This window comes from Chlamydomonas reinhardtii, chromosome 7 (genome assembly GCF_000002595.2).
Source record: "Chlamydomonas reinhardtii strain CC-503 cw92 mt+ chromosome 7, whole genome shotgun sequence".
Taxonomy (NCBI): domain Eukaryota; kingdom Viridiplantae; phylum Chlorophyta; class Chlorophyceae; order Chlamydomonadales; family Chlamydomonadaceae; genus Chlamydomonas; species Chlamydomonas reinhardtii.
The window spans coordinates 2,518,365-2,537,159 of NC_057010.1; the positions used below are offsets into that span (position 1 = coordinate 2,518,365).

At 61.8% G+C, this 18,795-nt stretch overlaps 3 protein-coding genes across 3 annotated transcripts; all 3 read right to left on the minus strand.

Moving 5' to 3' along the window:
• Positions 1–3,036: 3,036 nt before the first annotated feature.
• CHLRE_07g329650v5 (uncharacterized protein) lies at positions 3,037–5,609 on the minus strand. The gene is made up of 6 exons (XM_001690395.2): positions 5,405–5,609; positions 5,113–5,203; positions 4,839–4,963; positions 4,577–4,649; positions 4,373–4,462; positions 3,037–4,093 (listed from the first exon to the last, which is right to left on the minus strand). Exons 1-6 carry the CDS (start codon positions 5,449–5,451, stop codon positions 3,875–3,877), a joined length of 645 nt encoding a protein of 214 aa, XP_001690447.2. The 5' UTR covers positions 5,452–5,609; the 3' UTR covers positions 3,037–3,874.
• A 117-nt stretch (positions 5,610–5,726) lies between these two features.
• On the minus strand, positions 5,727–11,029 carry CHLRE_07g329700v5 (uncharacterized protein). Its single transcript, XM_001690394.2, has 11 exons — positions 10,773–11,029; positions 10,435–10,677; positions 10,156–10,217; positions 9,720–9,828; positions 9,430–9,489; positions 8,923–9,057; positions 8,312–8,504; positions 7,774–7,898; positions 6,975–7,157; positions 6,549–6,635; positions 5,727–6,325 (listed from the first exon to the last, which is right to left on the minus strand). The coding sequence occupies exons 1-11, from the start codon at positions 10,830–10,832 to the stop codon at positions 6,251–6,253; spliced, it is 1,332 nt and encodes a 443-aa protein (XP_001690446.1). The 5' UTR covers positions 10,833–11,029; the 3' UTR covers positions 5,727–6,250.
• A 1,903-nt stretch (positions 11,030–12,932) lies between these two features.
• CHLRE_07g329750v5 (uncharacterized protein) lies at positions 12,933–18,729 on the minus strand. Its single transcript, XM_001690393.2, has 6 exons — positions 18,485–18,729; positions 18,211–18,311; positions 17,936–18,039; positions 17,574–17,748; positions 17,157–17,440; positions 12,933–17,011 (listed from the first exon to the last, which is right to left on the minus strand). Exons 1-6 carry the CDS (start codon positions 18,525–18,527, stop codon positions 14,200–14,202), a joined length of 3,519 nt encoding a protein of 1,172 aa, XP_001690445.1. The 5' UTR covers positions 18,528–18,729; the 3' UTR covers positions 12,933–14,199.
• Positions 18,730–18,795: the final 66 nt, after the last annotated feature.

The following is an 18,795-nucleotide window of genomic DNA, read 5'->3' on the forward strand; positions in this document are numbered from 1 at the left end:
ACGACATACGCAACTTCAATGACTGCCATGTATGAACCTACAGAACTCGTCAACACCTTCGACTGCGCGAGTTCTCGCATTTTGCAGATGCTCTCCACCGCGGCGTTTCGCTCCGGCACTCGGCAACGTCCGCCTCATGGCGATCTCCGTCCTCAAACTGGCTTAAACTCCCCAACGCTCTGTGGGCATTCTTCCGTTAGAATGATTTGAGCGCCAGCGGGGTTTGTGTCTCTGTTACCTACACAAGCACACAAGGCAAATGCGTTTACGCAGCCCTGCTCAACGTACTGTGTGGCTTAGCTCCAGACTCCGGCCGGAGATGTCGCTATTCCCGTCGTAGGAGTTGATCAGACTCTCAAATATTACAACGAGACTAGGCTTGGTCTGTAATACGGGGCGCACGTTCGGGACGAGAGCCAAAAGACGGGCTGGTGGCTCTCTCCCACGCACTTGGCCTCGAGACGTCGCTGCCTCCATGCAGTACGACGCTCTTATCCAAACAGATCTTTCTATAGTCCGCGCATACAAGCGTGACTCCAAATCATGCAGGACGTAAATCTTATTGTCTTGTCTGCACGCTAATGATAAAGAGGAAATGCAAAGACCGGACCCAATGGTCGGTGTGACACGGCACGCACGCTCACACGCCAGGACACGACAGCTGTCGCGCCCGTACGTGTGTACACAGACATTCCACGTGCCTACGCGGGACTCCCCCCCCAGTCAACAGCGTATTGGAAAGACGCCGAGACTGCTATAAGTAGGCGCTAAGTTGAAAAACACGCATAAAGATCGCACTTAAAAGATGGAAACACTCACAACCGGACCGCCAGTGGTGCGCACAAAGGCACTCCGCGCCATCACAGATGCAAAGATCACAATCCACACACAAGTGCCACACGGAATCACCACCAACTTCTGCTCCCGCTGCATCGAGCGCAACCACTTCAGGCGCGCCGAATCAGCCTGCGTGACATACTCCCAAGGCAACTTGGCAGCTACACACACACTCGAATGCTTGCTAGCCGCCGGCAGGGCAACATCTGCCATCTCCGGGGATACATCTAGTAAAGCCACACCATTAAACACACCATCAGACTTGGCCTTCTCAAAGCTCTTCTCCTCAACACATCGCACATCCTCCTTCTCCATGCTAAACCTCACCCGACAACCGTTGCTACGAAGCACTTCCACTACCTCATCACTGCACTTCCACGGCACAAACACGCTTCCACACAGATCCAGCGGAATGACCTCGCACAATTGCTCCACCTCAGACGCCGTCATGGGCTGGGCACGCACCCGTCCAGTGCGCGCCGCACAGGCCAGCCGCTCCGCCTTCTCAGCCATGTGCTCGCCCGGCATGGACGCGCAGAGAGCTCCACGCGCATGCTCCACGTTGGTCAGGTCTCCCAGCTCGCCCACACTTGCAGCGGCAGCTGCGTGCTTGGTAGGCTTGGCGGTGGTAATCCTGTTGCGGAGCTCAGGCAGCGACAGCATCTCCGACACACCATCCTCATACTCGACAGTGAAATAGTGAGCACGCCCGCGCCTTCCCGCGTAACTGGCGACGCCCAGTTGCCGTTTTGACCTCCTGTTCCTGCCCTTCCCTTCACGCATGACAGTAGCTCCCACCAGTTTGCGCAGATGCATGGGCGGTTGCAGTGAGCGTGGTGCAGGTGTTGGGCCCTTGGCATCTACTTCCTCGGGAGTGACACCCTTCTTAGTGCAGTTAGGACAAACCCAGGTTCCCTCCGGGATCTCCTTCACAGGTGGCTTCAAGCAGTACGTATGCCATCCCGTGCCGCACGCGTCACAAAGCAGCATCCACTCTTCCCCGTCCGGGAACTTGCATACCTCACAGTGGTGCGTGGGGGCCGGCCGCGCCAGCCGCGGGTCCACAACCTGGTCCGCTATCGGCAGATGGCAGGGCGCGCAGTGCGACACATGCGCTGTAATAGTCGTGCCACACTTACCCTCCAGCACCAGCACGCCTGAGGGACGCGCCTCAATGACACGATAAATGTCCGGCCGCGCTGTCGCCTCTAAGCTAGTGCGAGCTGTGGTGTTCCTGTAGTACACGTAGTCACCTACTTCAAACCTACGTAGTACCGGGGACATGCCTCCAGTGCGCAACGCAGCGTAACGAAGCTTGTCGCGGTGCTGAGCCGTCAGCAAGTTACCGCCTGCGATTGTCATATTGCGCTTAACAGCAGTTCCACGTTGCATGATAGAACGAGCGGCCGCTTCAGGGTCGTCGAGGTTAACTTCTTCGGCAAAACGCTCTTTGATTGCCGGTGGAGTGACTGGGTCCACGGCATGTAAGATAGAATATGGGCTGACTTTAGTGGAAGAATGCACAGAGCAGTTGTAACCGAGCATGATGTAAGGCAGAAACTTGTCCCATTGCTCACTGCCGGTATTGCTGTGTGCTATCTTACGCAGAGACCGCTTGCATACCTGCACAGAGCGCTCAGCCAAGCCGTTCGCTTGCGGATGATCTGCTGAGGTCTGGCGGTGATCAATAAGCGATTCCTGCAAGAGAGAGGCAAACTCCCCCTTCCACTCACTGCCCTGGTCCGTTACCACCTCGGCGCACGCACCGTACAGTCCCAGCACGTGCTGCCGGAAGGCAAACGAAGTACAGGATGCCTCCTTATCAGTCAGGGGCACTAAAATGACGTACTTGCTGAAATGCTCAATGCAAATCATCACGTACCGATGGCCACGCTGTGTGGGCTGGAAAGGTCCGCACAGGTCCACGCCCCAGCGATAGAACAGACCCCCGATTGGCAAGGGCGTTAGCTGTGGATTGCGTGACCCAAAGGTAGCGTTCACCCTGCTGCAGGCCTCACAGTGCTTGAGCACTGTCTCCACATCGTTTGAGATTTGCGGCCACCAATACGAATTGAGCAATAACGCCTGTGTGCGACGCATACCGAAGTGCCCGGTATCCTCATGCGTCTTCTTCACTATTGCTAGGCGCTCAGGCGGCGGCGGCACTTTCCTGGTACGGCCGTCCAACCCCATGAGAATTAGATCACCACCTTGCATGCGGTAGCGCTCTGCGCGTCGTGCTGCGCGGCGCCGCTCTAGTGGCGATGTGCCCTCGCGGTGAGTGCCGTTGCGCAACAAATGCATGGTAGCGTCATCATCCCAAATGTCCTTAGTTGAATCGCCCGTCTTGCGAGACTCTGGGTCTAGGCCCTCAGTGGCCAATGCCGCTAACGGGCAAGTAGGCCATGCCGCGGACACAAAGGCGGCGGCAAGCCCGCCTGTGGGTGCACTCACGGCTACATGGGAGCATAGCACCGTGCCCGTGTTGCGTGGACGTTAAACTCTGAGGCAACATGTAAGCCGGAACGTGATCGTCTTGCGCCACCCTCTCGCTCGCTACGCATGCGCTTCAGGCCGCCTACGCCGTGGCCAACACGGCCATTTGCAGAGGCCGACATAACAGATCTGCAAACATCGGAATGAGAGACGGCTCTAGCCGCTCTCAGACGCGACCTATATCCTCTCTCGGATCACCCGTACTCCGGCCTCCCATGCAATACACCGTGTCGAGCCAACCAACCTCGGGCACGTTCCCCTATTCCCACACGCCAAAACCACACCCAAATCACTCAGTCACACGATATGCACGGTCACATGCCAGGTCACGACACCGTGATCACGTCGCACGTAACCGCACGCGGCGCGCTCCTGGCACGCCCTGCATGCCGCCTCGGTCACCACCCTCGCCCCCCTCGCGCGCCGCACTGCCCCCACCCTTCCCAACACCTTCGCCCCAAGCCTAGGCCGTCGTGGCTATCCCCTGCGGACCCCAGTCGACAGCAGCTGACAACTGGCTTAGAACTCAGTAGCCAGAACTTCAAAACTTCCTGATGCTTCCGTCCGCCAGCCCAGCCAGCTCCTCGGGTGTGCTGACACGGCCCAGGATGGCGTTGCGGTGCGGGAAGCGGCCCCAGGCCTTGATCACGTCGCGGTGGGCCTCCTGGTACGACAGCGCGGCGCGCAGCATGCCCGCCGCCGCCTCGTGCCCGCCCGCCTCTGCCGCCTCCGCCGCCTGCCGGAACAGCACCACGCCCGCCTAGCATGGGGGAAAGGTGGGATTGCAGAGTGAGCGCAAGTAGAGCACGAGGTACGGATGGCACAAGGACAAGAGGAGGAAGGGGGTTTCAAGGCACGATCCGTTCGATGACGGGTGGTGGTGGCGGAGGATGGTTGTTCAGGATCCTGAAGTGACCGTCGCGCCCGGTCCCCCACCTGGCCGCCTGCCCCTCCCACGCCTCTGCCCCCTTGCAGCTGCGCATGGTAAAACAACTCTCTCTGGGTTTCCCCCTCCAACAGCCCCGCCGCGCCGACCCACCTCCTGCACCTCCAGTTCCTCGCTGTGCATGTAGGGCATGAGCAGGAAGTACTTGAGCACGGCGGGCAGCTGGGCGGCACTGCCGTCGGCCTGTGGGGACGGTGCCTCAGGGCGGTCCGTGTCACAGGCCACGTGCACAGACGCCCAGCACACGGGTACGCGCCCATGCCCACGCACACGCACACACGCACACGCCCCACCCACCACCGCCTGCTGCGCCCAGGACAGCGCCTTGCTGTCCAATGAGAACGCCTCGGGCTTGCCGCGGAAGATGTTCCTGTCCGCGGGCACACAATGGGGCGTGCGTTGCGTGTGAGTGCCGTGTGCGCCGACAGGGTGCATTGCGGCTAACACGGGTGCACTGCATGCTCGCTGTAATGCCGCGCGCACATGCGCGGATACACCTGGTAACTCCACGGTGTCTACCCCATCCCCTCATGCTTCGCAAACAGCCCGACACACCTACCTGGTGAATTGGTCCATGAGGATGATGCCGGCCACGGTGCTCCGCGGGCTGGCGGTGCTGCGCCAGTCGTCATACGTGCCATCGCGCACCGCCTCCACGTCCGCACTGAAGTGCTCCGTTATGTACTGTGCGGCAGCCAGGAAGCTTAAGTCAGTCGCAGCAAGGGCAGCTGGAGTCACAGGGTCTGGCTGAGCTGCAGGCACTGATTATTCAAAGGATCTTCAAGGGATGCCGTATCCAATACCCAATCACCCCTTGTTGCTTCACACCGCACCTGGTCGACTTCCGGCCCTCCCATAAACCACAGCTTCCGCTTGTCTTGGGGTACATACGAGTCGTCCGCAGTCGCGACGCCTGGGCCAAACCTGGTGTGTACGTTTGGGGTGTGCGGGCACGGGGGTGCGGGGTTGGGTGCGGGATGACGTTGGGGTCACGCAAGCGGCTATACTGAATCCATTTCATGCAAACACGTCTTTACGATTATATCATACGAGGCGCCCTTAGATGCCACACTTCCTGCGCTTTCGCGCCTCGATGACGTGCAAATGCCTGCACTGACGACTCACCAATACTGCAAAACTGCATCGGCCCGGTCCGCAGTTGCTGAAGTCATGGCACGAGTACTTGAGGCTGAATGCGACTGGAAGCTTTGACTCCTCGACAGCAGACCGCAACGTTGCACGCAACGTGCTCGCAATCCAAATGACCGCGCAGCTTGGTGGAACGCGCTTTGCATTTACCAGTAGATCCTGCTGTAACAGTTCGCGGAATCGGTGATGGGCTGACAACTAAATGCTTGCCGATGCGACCAGTGCTGCATGCAGCCCCGGCCGTACCACGTCAGTCCGTACGTGCTGCTGGACAGGCTGGCCTACCCTGGTGGCAGCACAGACACAGAGATTGAAGGAAAGTGTGGGAGCCAGAGCGCCCTGCCGTGCTTGCGCATGCCGCCAACCAACACGAGGACAGCTTCAATGTGAGCGCATCTTACCACATCTCATCCACACGCGCGCGCAGGGGTTCAGGAACCCCTGCACGCGCGTCGCCCCACTTCCCACACGCGCCCACTTTCTTACAAACCACGCGTCAGAACACACTGGCCTTGCCGCGCGCCATACACTTGTCATGGCGCTTCCACATCAAGCGCTGCCCGCAGCCGCACACGCGGGCAAGCCGCACACGCGGGCCAGCCAGCAGAGAACCCACAGCAGCGGCCTGCACACAACTTGCGAGCGGGGTGCTCTCGGCCCGAGCTGCGCCGCAGGAACTTGCCATCCCTCTTCCACACTGCATCAATACCGTGGTACAAGCACTCGCTTGCTTGCACGGACCGCAAGCACAACGCCATACGCAAACCCCACAACCACATGATGGATGTGTTGCTTTGTCTGTCGTCGTCTTGCATCCCCCCATTACATGTACAACCCCTCCGGCACGCCCTCCTTCTTCTTGTAGAGCACCTTCTCCTTGGCCTTGCGGAAGTCGGCCTGCAGAGGCAGCGTGCAAGATGGGCCGGGCGCGGAGTCGAGACAAGTCCATGTACGGCACACGGCGTCATGCGCGCCCTCGTGCAAGCAGTTGCTGCAGTACAGGGCTGCTGCTGCACAGGGGCGTTTGGTGCGAGCAGGAGTGTGGCCAGGACATATGTAGTCCCAGCAGTGCAGCTCTCCAGAGCTCCAGGACATCGCACACACACGCGCACGCACGCACCTGCGTCACGCGCATGCGGCGCTCGCGCAGCGCCAGCAGACCCGCCTCGGTACACACGGCCTTGATGTCGGCGCCGCTCAGCTCGTCCTGCGTGGCAGTGTGGTTGCAGTTCGTTTGTTGGCGGGGCCTCAGGTGTTCCGGGGGTACAGGTTGGGGTTTGAAGGCGCCGAGGCCGCCGGACAGACACGGCACGCTCACGACAAGGCAAAAAGCCTGGACAAGGCACTCGCACGCGCACCACGCGCACTGCCACCTCCCCTCCCGCCATGGACACCCAGTGCAACCCTCTCCGCCTGCTGCCACACCCGTTAATATTTTGGGGAATGGCTCAAACTACCCACCCCCCCCGTACCGTACCGACAACATCACAGAACTCCACGACAGAACCCCATGCAGAACCTGCAAGGCTGCAACCCCCCTCCGCACCTTGGCCATGACAAACTCCTCCAGGTTGACATCCTCGCTCAGCGTCATGCGGCCGGTGTGGATGCCAAAGATGCGGCGCTTGGTCTTGGCGTCGGGCAGCGGGAACTCGATCTTGCGGTCGATGCGGCCGGGGCGGATGAGCGCCGGGTCCAGCGACTCAATGCGGTTGGTGGCCATGATCACCTGGCCAAGCGCACGAGCGTGTGAATATGTATGCTCATGAATAAGATAGGAAAGGCGAACACACCACGTGTGCGCGCGCGCGCGCGCGTGTGTGTGTGTGTGTGTGTGTGTGTGTGTGTGTGTGTGTGTGTGTGTGTGTGTGCCACAGGGTACAAGAGTGGCTTCGGAGCAGGTGGTGCCATTCCGTGTCAGGTGACTCCCGAGCTCATGCCTTTTTCCCCCGGCAACAACGCGCCGCACCCCCCATGCGCACATCAGGCCGCACAAAGGCCCCCGGCCCCCGGGTCATCGGCACCGGTGCAGTATGCCTGTATGTTGCTCTGGGTGCCCACAATGCGATACACCCTTGCAGCCCCCTCTGTGTGTCTTTGGAATTGGAAGAACCCCCCCGCACCGCCCCTATGTTGGGACCTGACTGACTGCTGGGACCTGATTGCTGGGAACTGTGTTTCACGACTCCCGCCTAATTTCCCGCCAACGGGGAACATACCTTGCCGCACCAGAGGGCATAGAATGCATTACCCCAATACTTTCCCGCTCCGCCCCCGTCGCGTCGCCTCTTGTCAAAAACTTAAAACCGTTCGTATGCACGGATGCCTTCCCCCTCAAAGCGCACCTTGACGTCGCTCATTGAGTCAAAGCCGTCCAGTTGGTTGAGCAGCTCAAGCATGGTGCGCTGGATCTCGCGCTCGCCGCCGCTGTGCGCGTCGTAGCGCTTGGTGCCGATGGCGTCGATCTCGTCTGTAGGGCGGGCGGCGAGGTTTGTGTGGGGGGAATGCAAGGGTGATTGGCGAAGTGGAGAACCAGGTGCAGCGGCCGCAGATGGGGGAAGCGGGGTGTTGAAGGGAGGCGACGGGATTGGGCTTAGGAGGACGTCAGGTGGACAAAAGCCGCGAATGCGTTTGGGCGCGTGCGCGTGTCGTGCAGCCGTGCGTCCGCGTTTGCCCCGCCACCCCCTCCCGAGCACCTGCACCTGAACACGCCCCAACCTGGTCTTGCGCCCGCAAGCCCACACCATCCCCAGCGGCGTTCCCGTCCAGGAAACAGCGCTCCGCGCGGCGTGTCCGCCACCCCAGTCCCCACCTCACACCCCCACACCGGTCAACCAGCGGCTGTGCCATCGTGAGATGGAACGCATTCACTTCGTTGCTCACCGATGAACACGATGGAGGGCGCGAGCTCGTCTGCCACCCGGAACAGCTCGCGCACCAGCTTGGGCCCGTCGCCCAGGTACTTCTGGATCAGCTCGCTGCCCACCACGCGCAGGAAGGTGGCGGAGGTGGAGTTGGCCACCGCCTTGGCCAGCAGCGTCTTGCCGGTGCCGGGCTCGCCGTACAGGATGACGCCCTGCGGACACGCGCGTGTTTGTGCTGGTTAGCTTGGGGGTCGGGCGGGCGCGGGTTTGTGGCGAGGTTCGTGGCGGGCCTTTGGAGTGGCGTGTGAGGCACTCGCGGCGGTGCGCTGAGGAGCGGTCGCGGGTGCTACTACAGGGTGCGTAGTGCAGGAGGGGTGTGGTGCGACTGGTGGAGCCGGAGCGGCGCCCGCGGCGGCCCAACCTCAAGCCTGCCCCGCCAGGCCTCCCCGCCTCACCTTGCCCAACCCCCCAGCCCCAACCCCGCACGCGTGCCGCATTGATGCAATCCCTGCTTCCCGCCGAAAGACGGTGATGTTGTGTGATGCAGATCCTCCCACTCCTCAGCCCCCACATCACCCCGGCCTCGAGCACACGCATATGTATGTATCTATACACACGCCCCGCCTGCACCTTGGGCGGCTTTATCCCGATGTCCTCGTACAGCTCGGGATGTGTGAGCGGCAGCTCCACCGCCTCCTTGATCTCCTGGATCTGGGGCTCCAGCCCGCCCACGTCGGCATAGCTCTCCAGCGGCGCCTTCTCCACCTGTTGGGTTGGTTGGGTGGTTCAAAGTGACGTTGGCGTTGTGTGGTTGGTGCTTTTTGCGTTTGGTGGTTTTTGCACTATGTTGGGTGGCTATTTGCAACTGGCTACTTTGTTGGCGGTGGTCGGAGTAAAGGAGCGTGGTGGAGGCGTGAGGTGGTGGGATGAGGCGTGCGGGAGGTGGAATGCGGCATAGCAGTCGGCCAGCGTTCCTTGGGCACACGCCCCCTCACGCCCCCTGGGTTAGTCCTTATTTGTTTTTGGAGGGAGGGGCTGGAAAGAACTACACACACACACACACACACACACACACACACACACACACACGCGCGCGTGGGCGCACACGCACGCACACGCATATATCATCCGGCTCACCTTCATGACCGACACCATGGGGTCGGTCTCATCGCTCAGGATGCCCACCACCGACATGCTCTGCGCCGTGGTGTTACAGTCGTCCGGGGTATCGGGTTGTAAGCGGCGTAAGAGGCGGTGCGCGACCTGGACAACCGTGATCACCGTGCACGCCCATACCAAACATCTATTTCAACAATACTGCCCACCCCAACGTGTCATGCCACTCCACAGCACACACACATCGCCTCTATTCCACCTCGCACACTCCAGTCCATACCGTTCCCCGCCCGCGCTGACGCGCCCCTCACCTTGTAGTGCAGCAGCACGCTGCAGCCCGGCTCCAGCTGCGTCTTGTCCACAAAGGACAGGATGCACACGTAGTACTCGGGGCCCACCGACGAGGACACAATTGCGTGGCTGGGGGGAGGGGGCGGAGGAGGTGAGGCCGAGGCAGCGAAGGCGGGAGGCAGCACAGTCGACAACGTGCAAGCGCAGAGAATGGCGATGGGGCGGTGAGTTGGGCTGTGAGGTTTGGGCTGTCTGTCTTCAGTGGTTCCAACATGCGCATTTGTGAACTGCATGTCATACGAGCTGAAGTCCCTTGCAAGCCCCAACCCGGCGGCTCCGTTTCTGGTTCCAGCCACACCACACCCAACCAAGGAGCGGCAGCCTGTCATGCTGGCAAACCTTGTCTCTTGACATAACACCACCCGCCCCAGGATTCGTCAGTCCTCCAATCCTCACTTCTCATCAATAATCTCCTCCAGGGTGCCCACACTCAGGGGCGTCCCGCGCAGGTCGTCCACCTGCAGTGATGTGGGGAGGCAGGAGGGAGGTGACGCGCGACGGTGGCGCGTCGGTCAACTGCCGCCTGAGCCCCATGCCACACCGGCGAAGCCACGTTGTACCGATAAGCCTATCGGTACCGGTCCCAACCCGCCGGTGCGTACCACGCAACGGACATGCGCAGCCCCCACCTCCCCCCCCCCCCCCGCGCACCGTAGCTCCCCCCCCCCCCCGCACCTTGGAGCGGTCCTCCTCGTTGCGCTCCTCCTGCGGCTTGAGTTGCTCCTGGTTTTGCACAAACTCCTCCTCCATGAGGAGGTAGTCCTTGATGCGCTCCAGCTTCAGCAATCGCAGCTTGCATTTGGCTGTGGGGTACACGGTCGGCAGCTTTGCCCCCAGGCTGGCTGCCGTATCGCGCTTCTTTTGCTTCTTTCCCACACGAGGAGGGGGAGCCGGGGGCTCGTACTTCTTCTTCTTTTCCTGCGATGACCACATGGGCAATTTTCGCCTAGTGTCCTCAGTTCCAACCCAGTTCTACACCCAGCAAGCCCGGGATCTGAAACAAAGTCACTTGCCTGGTCCTTCTTGCCCTCGCCGGGCGCTCCCGGGCCTTGTGCACTCTGGTTCTGTCCCATTTCGACTTCGCCGAGCCCGCGGGGGGGCTTAGCCCCTAAACACCAGACCTAAGCAGTAGTGCAATACTGCGTCGCGCGTTTCAAGTCTCTTGCGGGACTTCTTTGCTCGACGCGGGAGATCTCGGCAGGGTTCAACACAGAAGCAGAGACTTCGTTCCCAGTAAGTCCTTCCTAACTAGTACAATTATCGCAACTAGGAACTGACAACAATAAGCTGAGCGGGGCGCCGTGAGACGAGAGGGCCTCGCCTCATGCCCATCGAGGCTGTGCTCGCAGAAGCCTGCTCCGCGGCTCTCGGGGCCCGGGAGCTACGGGTATTGGATACATGTATACGTCAAGGCGTCTGGACTGCCTGCTCCAGGCATCCGGCTCCCCCACCCATATGCACACGCGTGCCACGACCAGCCACGCTGTGGCCTGAATCCCTGCGCGCTTTCCCTCTGCAACGAGTAGCACCAGCCCATATCCAGTCATGTCATTTGTGCTGAATTTAAAGCGATCACCGCTGCTCTTGCTGACTTTGACTTCAGCGGCCTGCATGTCAGCACTGCAGGGGTGCCGAGTCGCCGAAACCCGGCAGGAGGCTTGCGGAGTTGCGGGGTTAGCAGGGAATCGGGAGAGTGCTGAAGGGTCAAGAGGCCTGGGCGGGTAGCTTGGTGTTAGAAACAGACGAACAAGCGGACAAGGTACAGCTGGAAAATGGGCTGAGCCCCGCAGCATCAGGGAGGACTGACTGCAAATCAGTAGACGGACGATGGCCCAACGTCTACCACCATGGGGCTTTGGGGCTCGCATGGCCACGGTGTGCACACACATTACACGCCATCCACGCGTGCCATCCCTTGCCACTCACTCCCAAGCCTCGCGTTGAACCTCTAGCACAGTTAACACCTCCCCAATGCCCCACACCCCTAGCCTGTGTCTGAGTGTACTTGTGTGAAGTTGACAGTTGAAAGCCGTGAACAAGTGTTCCCCGGTCACGGGAAAAGGGGCTGAGCCCCTCCACAGTCTGAGGCCGAACAACCTCATCGCCCGGACATAGCCGGGGTCGGTTTCCACAGGCACATAGCCAAACCAGGTGCCTAGCAATCGCGATGCAACAGCAGAGCAAACCGCAGCCAGAGAAAGCCGTGAAACAGCACAACAGCAGGCGGTCTTGACAGGCGGTCGTGTCGGGGTGTCTCAGTTAGCGTCTGAGCGATTGCATGGACTAGGTCATTAAGGCTGAGTGGTAACAGCAAAACCACTTAGAAAGGCTGGTTGCGACACGTACGAGTGCAGTCCGATCCGTTGCTGGCTGTACGGTGTAACCATAGCAGTCCCTGCTGTGTACTCAATCGGCCAATCTCACCCAGCAAGCTACTTCTCCACCACAGCCTTCCCACACTCAGCAAGCGCATACTTCTCGCCAGCTGCCACCAGTCAAGTCATGATACCAAGCCTGCAAGTCACTCCTTCACGTCTGCGCATATGCTCAACACACCCAGCGCTCGTACCTTCCATCTACGCTGTAGAAATTTGCCTCAAATCCGCAGAAGGCGGAGAAATTTTTTGGGGTTTGGGGCCGCGCATCTACGGAGTGTAGACGTTTTGGGCCGATTTGGCGGTATATTAGACAGGGAACGTAGATGTTTTGGGGGGTTGGGGGGCGTGCCCCTAGGGAAATTTTAGTGGGCGTAGATGGCGCGGGAGGGGTCATCTACGCTGTGTAGACGCCAGGGGCCTCAAGCCATCTACAAGGTACCGGCACTGAACACACCTAACGCTACACTGGCGCGTCTACTACGCCAAAACCCGCCCTCCTAAGCTTCAGTTCTCGTTCTTGCGCAACTCCCAGCTGTAGCACCGCGTGCACAGGCCCCGACACAAGATCTTAGTGGCGGTGCACTTGGCGCAGCCCCCACCCTGGCGCGGAGCGTGGTCAGCGACCACAGTCTTTCGCTTCTTCCGCCCCGCCGCTGTGCGCGCCGAGCAGCCCTTGGCGCCCAGGGTCTTAATAATCTTGGCTGCACTACAGAGGGTATAACTTCTTTACAGCCACCCAGAGGCTGGCTGCGTAGTAAGCCATTAAACAGGCATCGTTGATAACGGTGGAGATGCATGCAAAGGGTTTTACATGTACAGCAGGCACCCACGTCCGGAACTTCCGATCCTTTTGACTAGGGGGCATCCGGTGACACCATCCGCCTACTCCTCTTCAGTGTCTCTTCGCTCCTCACGGTTGATGCAACAAACAGTGCTCTCTCAACGTCTTTGCAACTCGACCATCCATCTCCCTCCGGCTCGCGGAATTATGGTGTGTTGTATCGAGCTTGATACTGCTTCATTGTCCTGCCTCATGACAATCCTTCCTCGAACAGTAAGATCGTGTTTGTTTCATCTTACTTGCTCACCAACATTAATAACGACAGGCCACGCGTCTCTGGCTGAACACGCAACCGCTGTCGGGCAGGTGTGCCCGTCAACCCAATGCTTTCCGCACACACGAAACCCCGGGTTTGGTCATACTGCCAGCCTGCCACCCGCCGCCACGGCGCACGAACGAGCGCCCAGCACCTGTGTATATACATGCCGCGCCGCAACAGAACAACATTATTCTGAATTTCTGGGACAGCAAAACTGGCCAAACTCGCATTGTAGGCCACGACCAACAGTAACCCTGTTACTTCCTATAGTAAGCAGTTCTGTTCTTGAAAGTGCCCTCGGCTTCCGACCCTTCTATGTTCACTCTGTGGGCGTCGGCGTCTGCTCACTGCAGTCGTCCTGCCCCTGACGATCCGGAAAAGACATGAAATCATTCCATCCGTTCTGGTAATGAAGGACATATATTGGTGAAACAATGGCAACGTCTTCCTCTGCAAATGTCCACACAAGCATTCCTCATGTGACACGCCTGACACAAGAAAAGGAATATTAGGAGGGCAGCCGCTTACCATGCGCACACCGCTTTCATGGGTACTGAAACCGTACGGTATACCACTGAAAGTCTCGTTGCAGTAGTACGGCTCAGCCCGCTGTCTCACACTGCCCATCATAGTAGTGCCGATGAAACGCCAAGGGGCGTAAACATAAAGATATTATTTGCACTCGTACCGTCATGTCCTGCATTACCGCACGTGCATGCCCGATCCGCGTATCAAGTGAAGGCAAACAACCGTCGATTCAGCAATCCCCTCACTCTCGCTCGCTCTTCTCTCATTGTACAAAGCGGGCTTGCACCCGATCAGCTCCCTAAAGAATGACCGAAGGTTTGGTCTCTCATCAGTGATTCCATCTGCACTTGGACGCAGTGGCGCAGTGACAACTTGTCCCGCATGGTGACACACACGCAAACGAAAGGCGTTGCACCTTCGATTGGAGCTTGGCACTACCAGCGGGCTGGGTGGGCAGCCGCCGCGGGCCCGCAGGCCACGGCGACACGCTCCTTTGCAGCGCTTTTGCCACTGACCACGTCGCGCGCCGTCATGCCCGCCGCTGAGGCCAGGTCCAGTATGGACACACGCACGTCGCCGCTGCTGCAGGGACCGCTACTTGCGCCACTGCCGCTGTTACAGCCGCTGGCGCTGCCCGCGCTCCTGCATCCGCGCGGCAGGCCGCCGCTGCCACTGCCAATGAGCGTGGAGGCGCTGGGCATGGGCCCGCTTTCGCGGATACCAAACAGCTGGCCGGCACCAGAAGGGCCGCCCAGAGGGACTGCGCAGCCGCCGCGTGTGCGGTGCGTTGCCAGCATCGCCGCGCCTTGGGACGATATGGGCACCCGCGGCGCCGGGGCCACGCCCGACGTAAACTGCATGGCGGCGGCGATGGCATCACTCGCCTCGCTGCCCCACATCGCCGCCGCAGCTGCGGCGCTGTCGCGGCTCCAGCGGCTGCTGGGGCCGGCAGCCGCCGCCGCCGCAGAGGCGCCACAGGCGCCCTCGGCGGTGGCGCCGTCAGGCGCTGCACTGGCGGCGGCGCAGACGTAGAAGTCAAGAGCGCTGGCGCCGGCTGCGCAGTTTCCGGCGGATGACGCCGTCAGCTGTGTCGTCGAGGTGCCCGCGCCCATAGGCATGCTGCTCGCAAACGTGGTGGTCGCCAGCGTTGCCGTCGTGTCGCGGCTGGCGACAGAGCGCTCGGACGCGCACGCGCTGGCAACGCCGCCGCCGACGCGAACGTAGGGCGCCGCGGCGGCGGACGCCGAGGCTGCGAAGCCCCTGGCGGCCGCGCTGCCGCTGCCGTACGGGCCAGTGCTACCGTACAGGCCGACGCTGATGGGGCCAATGCTGGGCTCGATGGGCACGCCGCGCTGCATGACGCGGCTGCCGCCGCGCGACGAATAGCCGCTGTTCGACAGCATGTAGCCGCCGCAGCCGCCAGCGCTGGCGCCGGCACCGCCGGGTGCGATGCCGCTGTGCCACTCGCCGCTGCCGTACGTAGATGAGCCATCCATCATGAAGCCAGCGTCACGGCCGTACAACAGGTCGCGGCCATCGCCGCTACTGCGCACAGAGGAGCACTCCGCCGACGCGCAGCCGGGGCCTACCTCCTGGGGCCGCTGCTGCTGGTGCCGTTGCTGGCGCTGCGGCTCCTGGCTGGGTACGCCGCAGAACGGGCTGCCACTGCTATCATACTTCATGTGCGCTTGCACGGCCTGCGCCACCGTGTCCACCACATCGGTGCCGGCACCACCGCCGCCACGCCCGGACCGGACACCGCTGCTGTTGCCGTTGCCCGGGCTGGCCAGCGCCTCGGCGGTCGCCACCGACAGACTGGCGCCGCTGAACTCCAGGCACGACAGGCTGCGGGTGCTGCGCGACGCCTGTGTCGCCTCCAGGGCCAGCGCGTCGCCACGGCTGGCAGCCATGGCCGAGGCTGCGCCGCTGTGCGCCGCTGCGGCGGTGGGCTCAGCCGCGAGGCCGCTGGTGAAGGCGCCGATGTCAACCAGGTCCCGCACCGAGGCGATGATCTCAGCGGGGGGCGAAGGCAGCGTGCGGGCCGTGCCCGACCCGCTCAGCAGGCACTGGCGACGCTGCTGCTGCTCGTCGCTAGCCCCTTCCTCGTCGTGCTCATCTGACATGTCGCACTCAGTGGGCGAGGGCGATTGGGCGGACAGGGCGGTGCACACCGCCGGCAGCGGTAGGGATGCCGCTGGCGCAAGCGACTTGAAGACGTTGAGGGTGGCGACAGCGCCGGTGGCGTTGCTCTGGGTAGGGGGCGAGGTCGCGGCGGGCTTGCAAGGGGCGCCGCCCGAGGCGATAGCGCTGGCTAGTGCGCCCGAGGGCAGCGCGGAGGAGGTGACTGCCGAGGGCAGGCCGTCTGCCGCCGTGACGGCAGTGGACAGGCCGCCGGCTCCAGAGCTAAGGCCGCAGGCGGTGACGGCGCGGCTGGTCGCGGAGCAAAACGTGTCCGCGGCATGCAGCTGCTGCAGCTGCATGGGCGCGGCCTCGGCGCAAGTAGGCGCCCGTTGCTGGGCCCGCTGCTGCTGCTGCTGCTGCTGCGAAAGAGAGGCGGAGAAGGACGCGGACCAGACCGCCTCCTGCGACGACTGCTGCAGGGCGTTGCTGCATGGCGTGGCGCCGCTGGTGGCGGTGGTGGGCGTGGAGGCGCAGGTGGGCGAGGTGGGCGCGGCGGTGGTGCCGCAGGTGGCGCTGGTCACCTCGGTGAAGGCGCAGCTGGCGGCAGCCGCAGCGGCCTTGCTGCCGTGGCCCTTGCTGCGCAGGCGCGCGAGGCAGCTGGCGAAGCCCGAGGTCTTGGTCGACGCAGACACTGAGGTGGGCGTGACCGAGCTGGCGGGGGCGGTCCAGCCGAACCCTGCGGCCTTGGCAGCCTCAACGGCAGCCGCAGCGTCAAACCGCGCCTCAGCGGATGCGGGCACGTGCTTGCTGCCGCTGCACGAGCGGCCGCCGGCAGCTGCCACCGCCGCGGTAGCGGCGATCGAGTCCTGCCGCTGCGTCTGCCGCGCCTGCGAGGGCGTCAGGCCCGTAGCCGAGCCGGACGCGACCGCGTTGGAGGCCGCAACGGAGACGGCGACTGCGCGGTCCAGGTTCAGCATCTCGCCTAGAACGGCGTGCGCGAATTCCGACACGGACTCGTAGCGCCCCACCAGCCGCCGGTTGCTGAGCAGCCGGGAGTGCTCGGACACGGCGTCCGACACAATGGGAGCCAGGCGGCAGCACAGCTCCTCCAGCTTGCGAAGCAGCCTGTTATATAGCATGTGGCCAAGGGCGAAAGAGGTCAGAGGCGAGTCAGTGGACCGGGACTCATTTCACGCGCGGCCAGAGCGACAAAGCTAGGGAGTTGCACCTTCCTCGCCAAACTGCCGCAAAATGCATGTACGGGACTCACAGGTGGTCCAGCGTCTTCTGGCGCGTCGCCACCGTCAGCACGCCGGTCACTGCCGAGTCGCTGCTGGAGCCGCAGCCTTCGTGGCCGAAGCCCAGCGCGCCCGCGGGCGAGGCGGAGTGCGCCGAAGCCATGCAGGGCAGGGCCAGCACACTACGCATGCCCGCCCGCCGCAGCCAGGCCGCCTCCTGGGGCAGGCCGAAGCCGTTGACGGCGGAGGCGCAGTCGTAGTACCAGGGCGCCTTGGAGGCAACCACATCCTCCACCGCCCAGTTCGAGTCCTGGACCTGTACGTGGCAAAACAGGGGAGGCAAGGGGGAGGTCAAGTGAGGCAGGGTCGCACGGTTCTGCGCTGTGCTGCTGCAGCATACGCGCCCAGCCGGACTGAGCTGGAGAGCTGCTAACAATGCGCTGGCTTACCTGAAACACGGAGCGCGTGAAGACGTTGAGCGCAGGGGTGCTGGCGCACACGTCGGCCCCCAGCTTGGCGCCCAGGTTGACGGCCTGGGTCAGCAGGGGCGGATACAGCTCCGAGCCGGCGCCAGACACAGCAGCCACGCCGAAGGTGCCGCAAGTGGGGTGCACGAGGTACACGCTGCGCGTGAGCAAGCGGGGCGAATGGACAGCCGGGCGGGTGGTAAGCTTCGTGGACGCGAGGAGCCGCAGCTTGTCACCTGGCTTGTCACAGGCGAGGGTGACGTCTGCCGCAGGCGCTGTCTAACCGCGCGGAAGACGGGCAGCACCCGCTGCACCCGCTGCAAGCAGTATATATTCCAACTCACCAGCAGAAGTCGACGAGTCCTGTATCGGTGAGTGCACGCGCGAGCACGCGAAGTTTGTCGCTCGCGGAGGCATAACGCGCCGCTGTTGCGAATGCGGTGTCGATCTGCGCAGCAGACACGCAATATATGGTCAGAACAGATAAAAACATTGGAGAAGCGCGCGAAAACGCGTGAACAGCGCCTCCAGGCCACCAAAAGGATTTATGTATTTGTCACCGACAAACTCAAGAAACGTGCCCGCTGTTTCCACCAGGCCCGGAAACGCCTAAACTTGCCTTATAGTATGACTTGAGATGCACGTCAAGGCTGCGGCGAATGCCTTGCACTAGGGACATCCAGCGCGCGCCATGTCGTCCGCCGTCCTCTTGCAGGACGTCTGCAGAAGGTAAAGCGACCAGGCGACGAAAAAGTCAAGCGGGGTGAGTAGGCGGGACCTTGGAGAAGCGACCTTCACCATGCCCCAGACTGCCAAAGAACCTGCCCATATTGAGCCTAGCACAATAGCATGTGTTTCTAGGGCCCGGCGCAAAGATTTGATAAGCAACTCACCGCAGGCCGCCTCGGTCTCCAGCCACTGGCTCCCGAACGGCATTCTGTTCGCGGCTCTACTGCTGCCGCACAAGCGGCCTGAGGGGATTGAAGGACTCCAGTTTGCTCGACTAGGCTAAAGCGAAAGTTTTGGGCGCAGCGCCGCTACACTGTGAGCGTCCGCGGTGGAAGCTGAGGGTTGTTGGCTTGCGTAAGGTTCGCTTGCTATCTTGCTTTTGGGTTGTGTACTGAGGGAAGTTCTTGAGTGCAATACTTTTGCAGGCAGCCCTTAGCATCAGATACGCGGGCTCGGCGCGATCGCTGTACGGTAG

Excerpts from the sequence above, each read along its gene's own strand:
- CHLRE_07g329650v5 (XM_001690395.2), bottom strand. The coding sequence starts at position 5,451 with ATGACTTCAGCAACTGCGGACCGGGCCGATGCAGTTTTGCAGTATTG. Across the intron at positions 4,650-4,838 it reads CTCATGGACCAATTCACCAG|GAACATCTTCCGCGGCAAGC; the intron begins GTAGGTGTGTCG and ends GCCCGCGGACAG. Across the intron at positions 4,463-4,576 it reads CCTGGGCGCAGCAGGCGGTG|GCCGACGGCAGTGCCGCCCA; the intron begins GTGGGTGGGGCG and ends CCGTCCCCACAG.
- CHLRE_07g329700v5 (XM_001690394.2), bottom strand. The coding sequence starts at position 10,832 with ATGGGACAGAACCAGAGTGCACAAGGCCCGGGAGCGCCCGGCGAGGGC. Across the intron at positions 10,678-10,772 it reads GCGAGGGCAAGAAGGACCAG|GAAAAGAAGAAGAAGTACGA; the intron begins GCAAGTGACTTT and ends TGGTCATCGCAG. Across the intron at positions 9,058-9,429 it reads CCATGGTGTCGGTCATGAAG|GTGGAGAAGGCGCCGCTGGA; the intron begins GTGAGCCGGATG and ends CCAACCCAACAG.
- CHLRE_07g329750v5 (XM_001690393.2), bottom strand. The coding sequence starts at position 18,527 with ATGCCGTTCGGGAGCCAGTGGCTGGAGACCGAGGCGGCCTGCG. Across the intron at positions 18,040-18,210 it reads ATCTCAAGTCATACTATAAG|ATCGACACCGCATTCGCAAC; the intron begins GCAAGTTTAGGC and ends TCTGCTGCGCAG. Across the intron at positions 17,441-17,573 it reads TCACGCGCTCCGTGTTTCAG|GTCCAGGACTCGAACTGGGC; the intron begins GTAAGCCAGCGC and ends TGCCACGTACAG.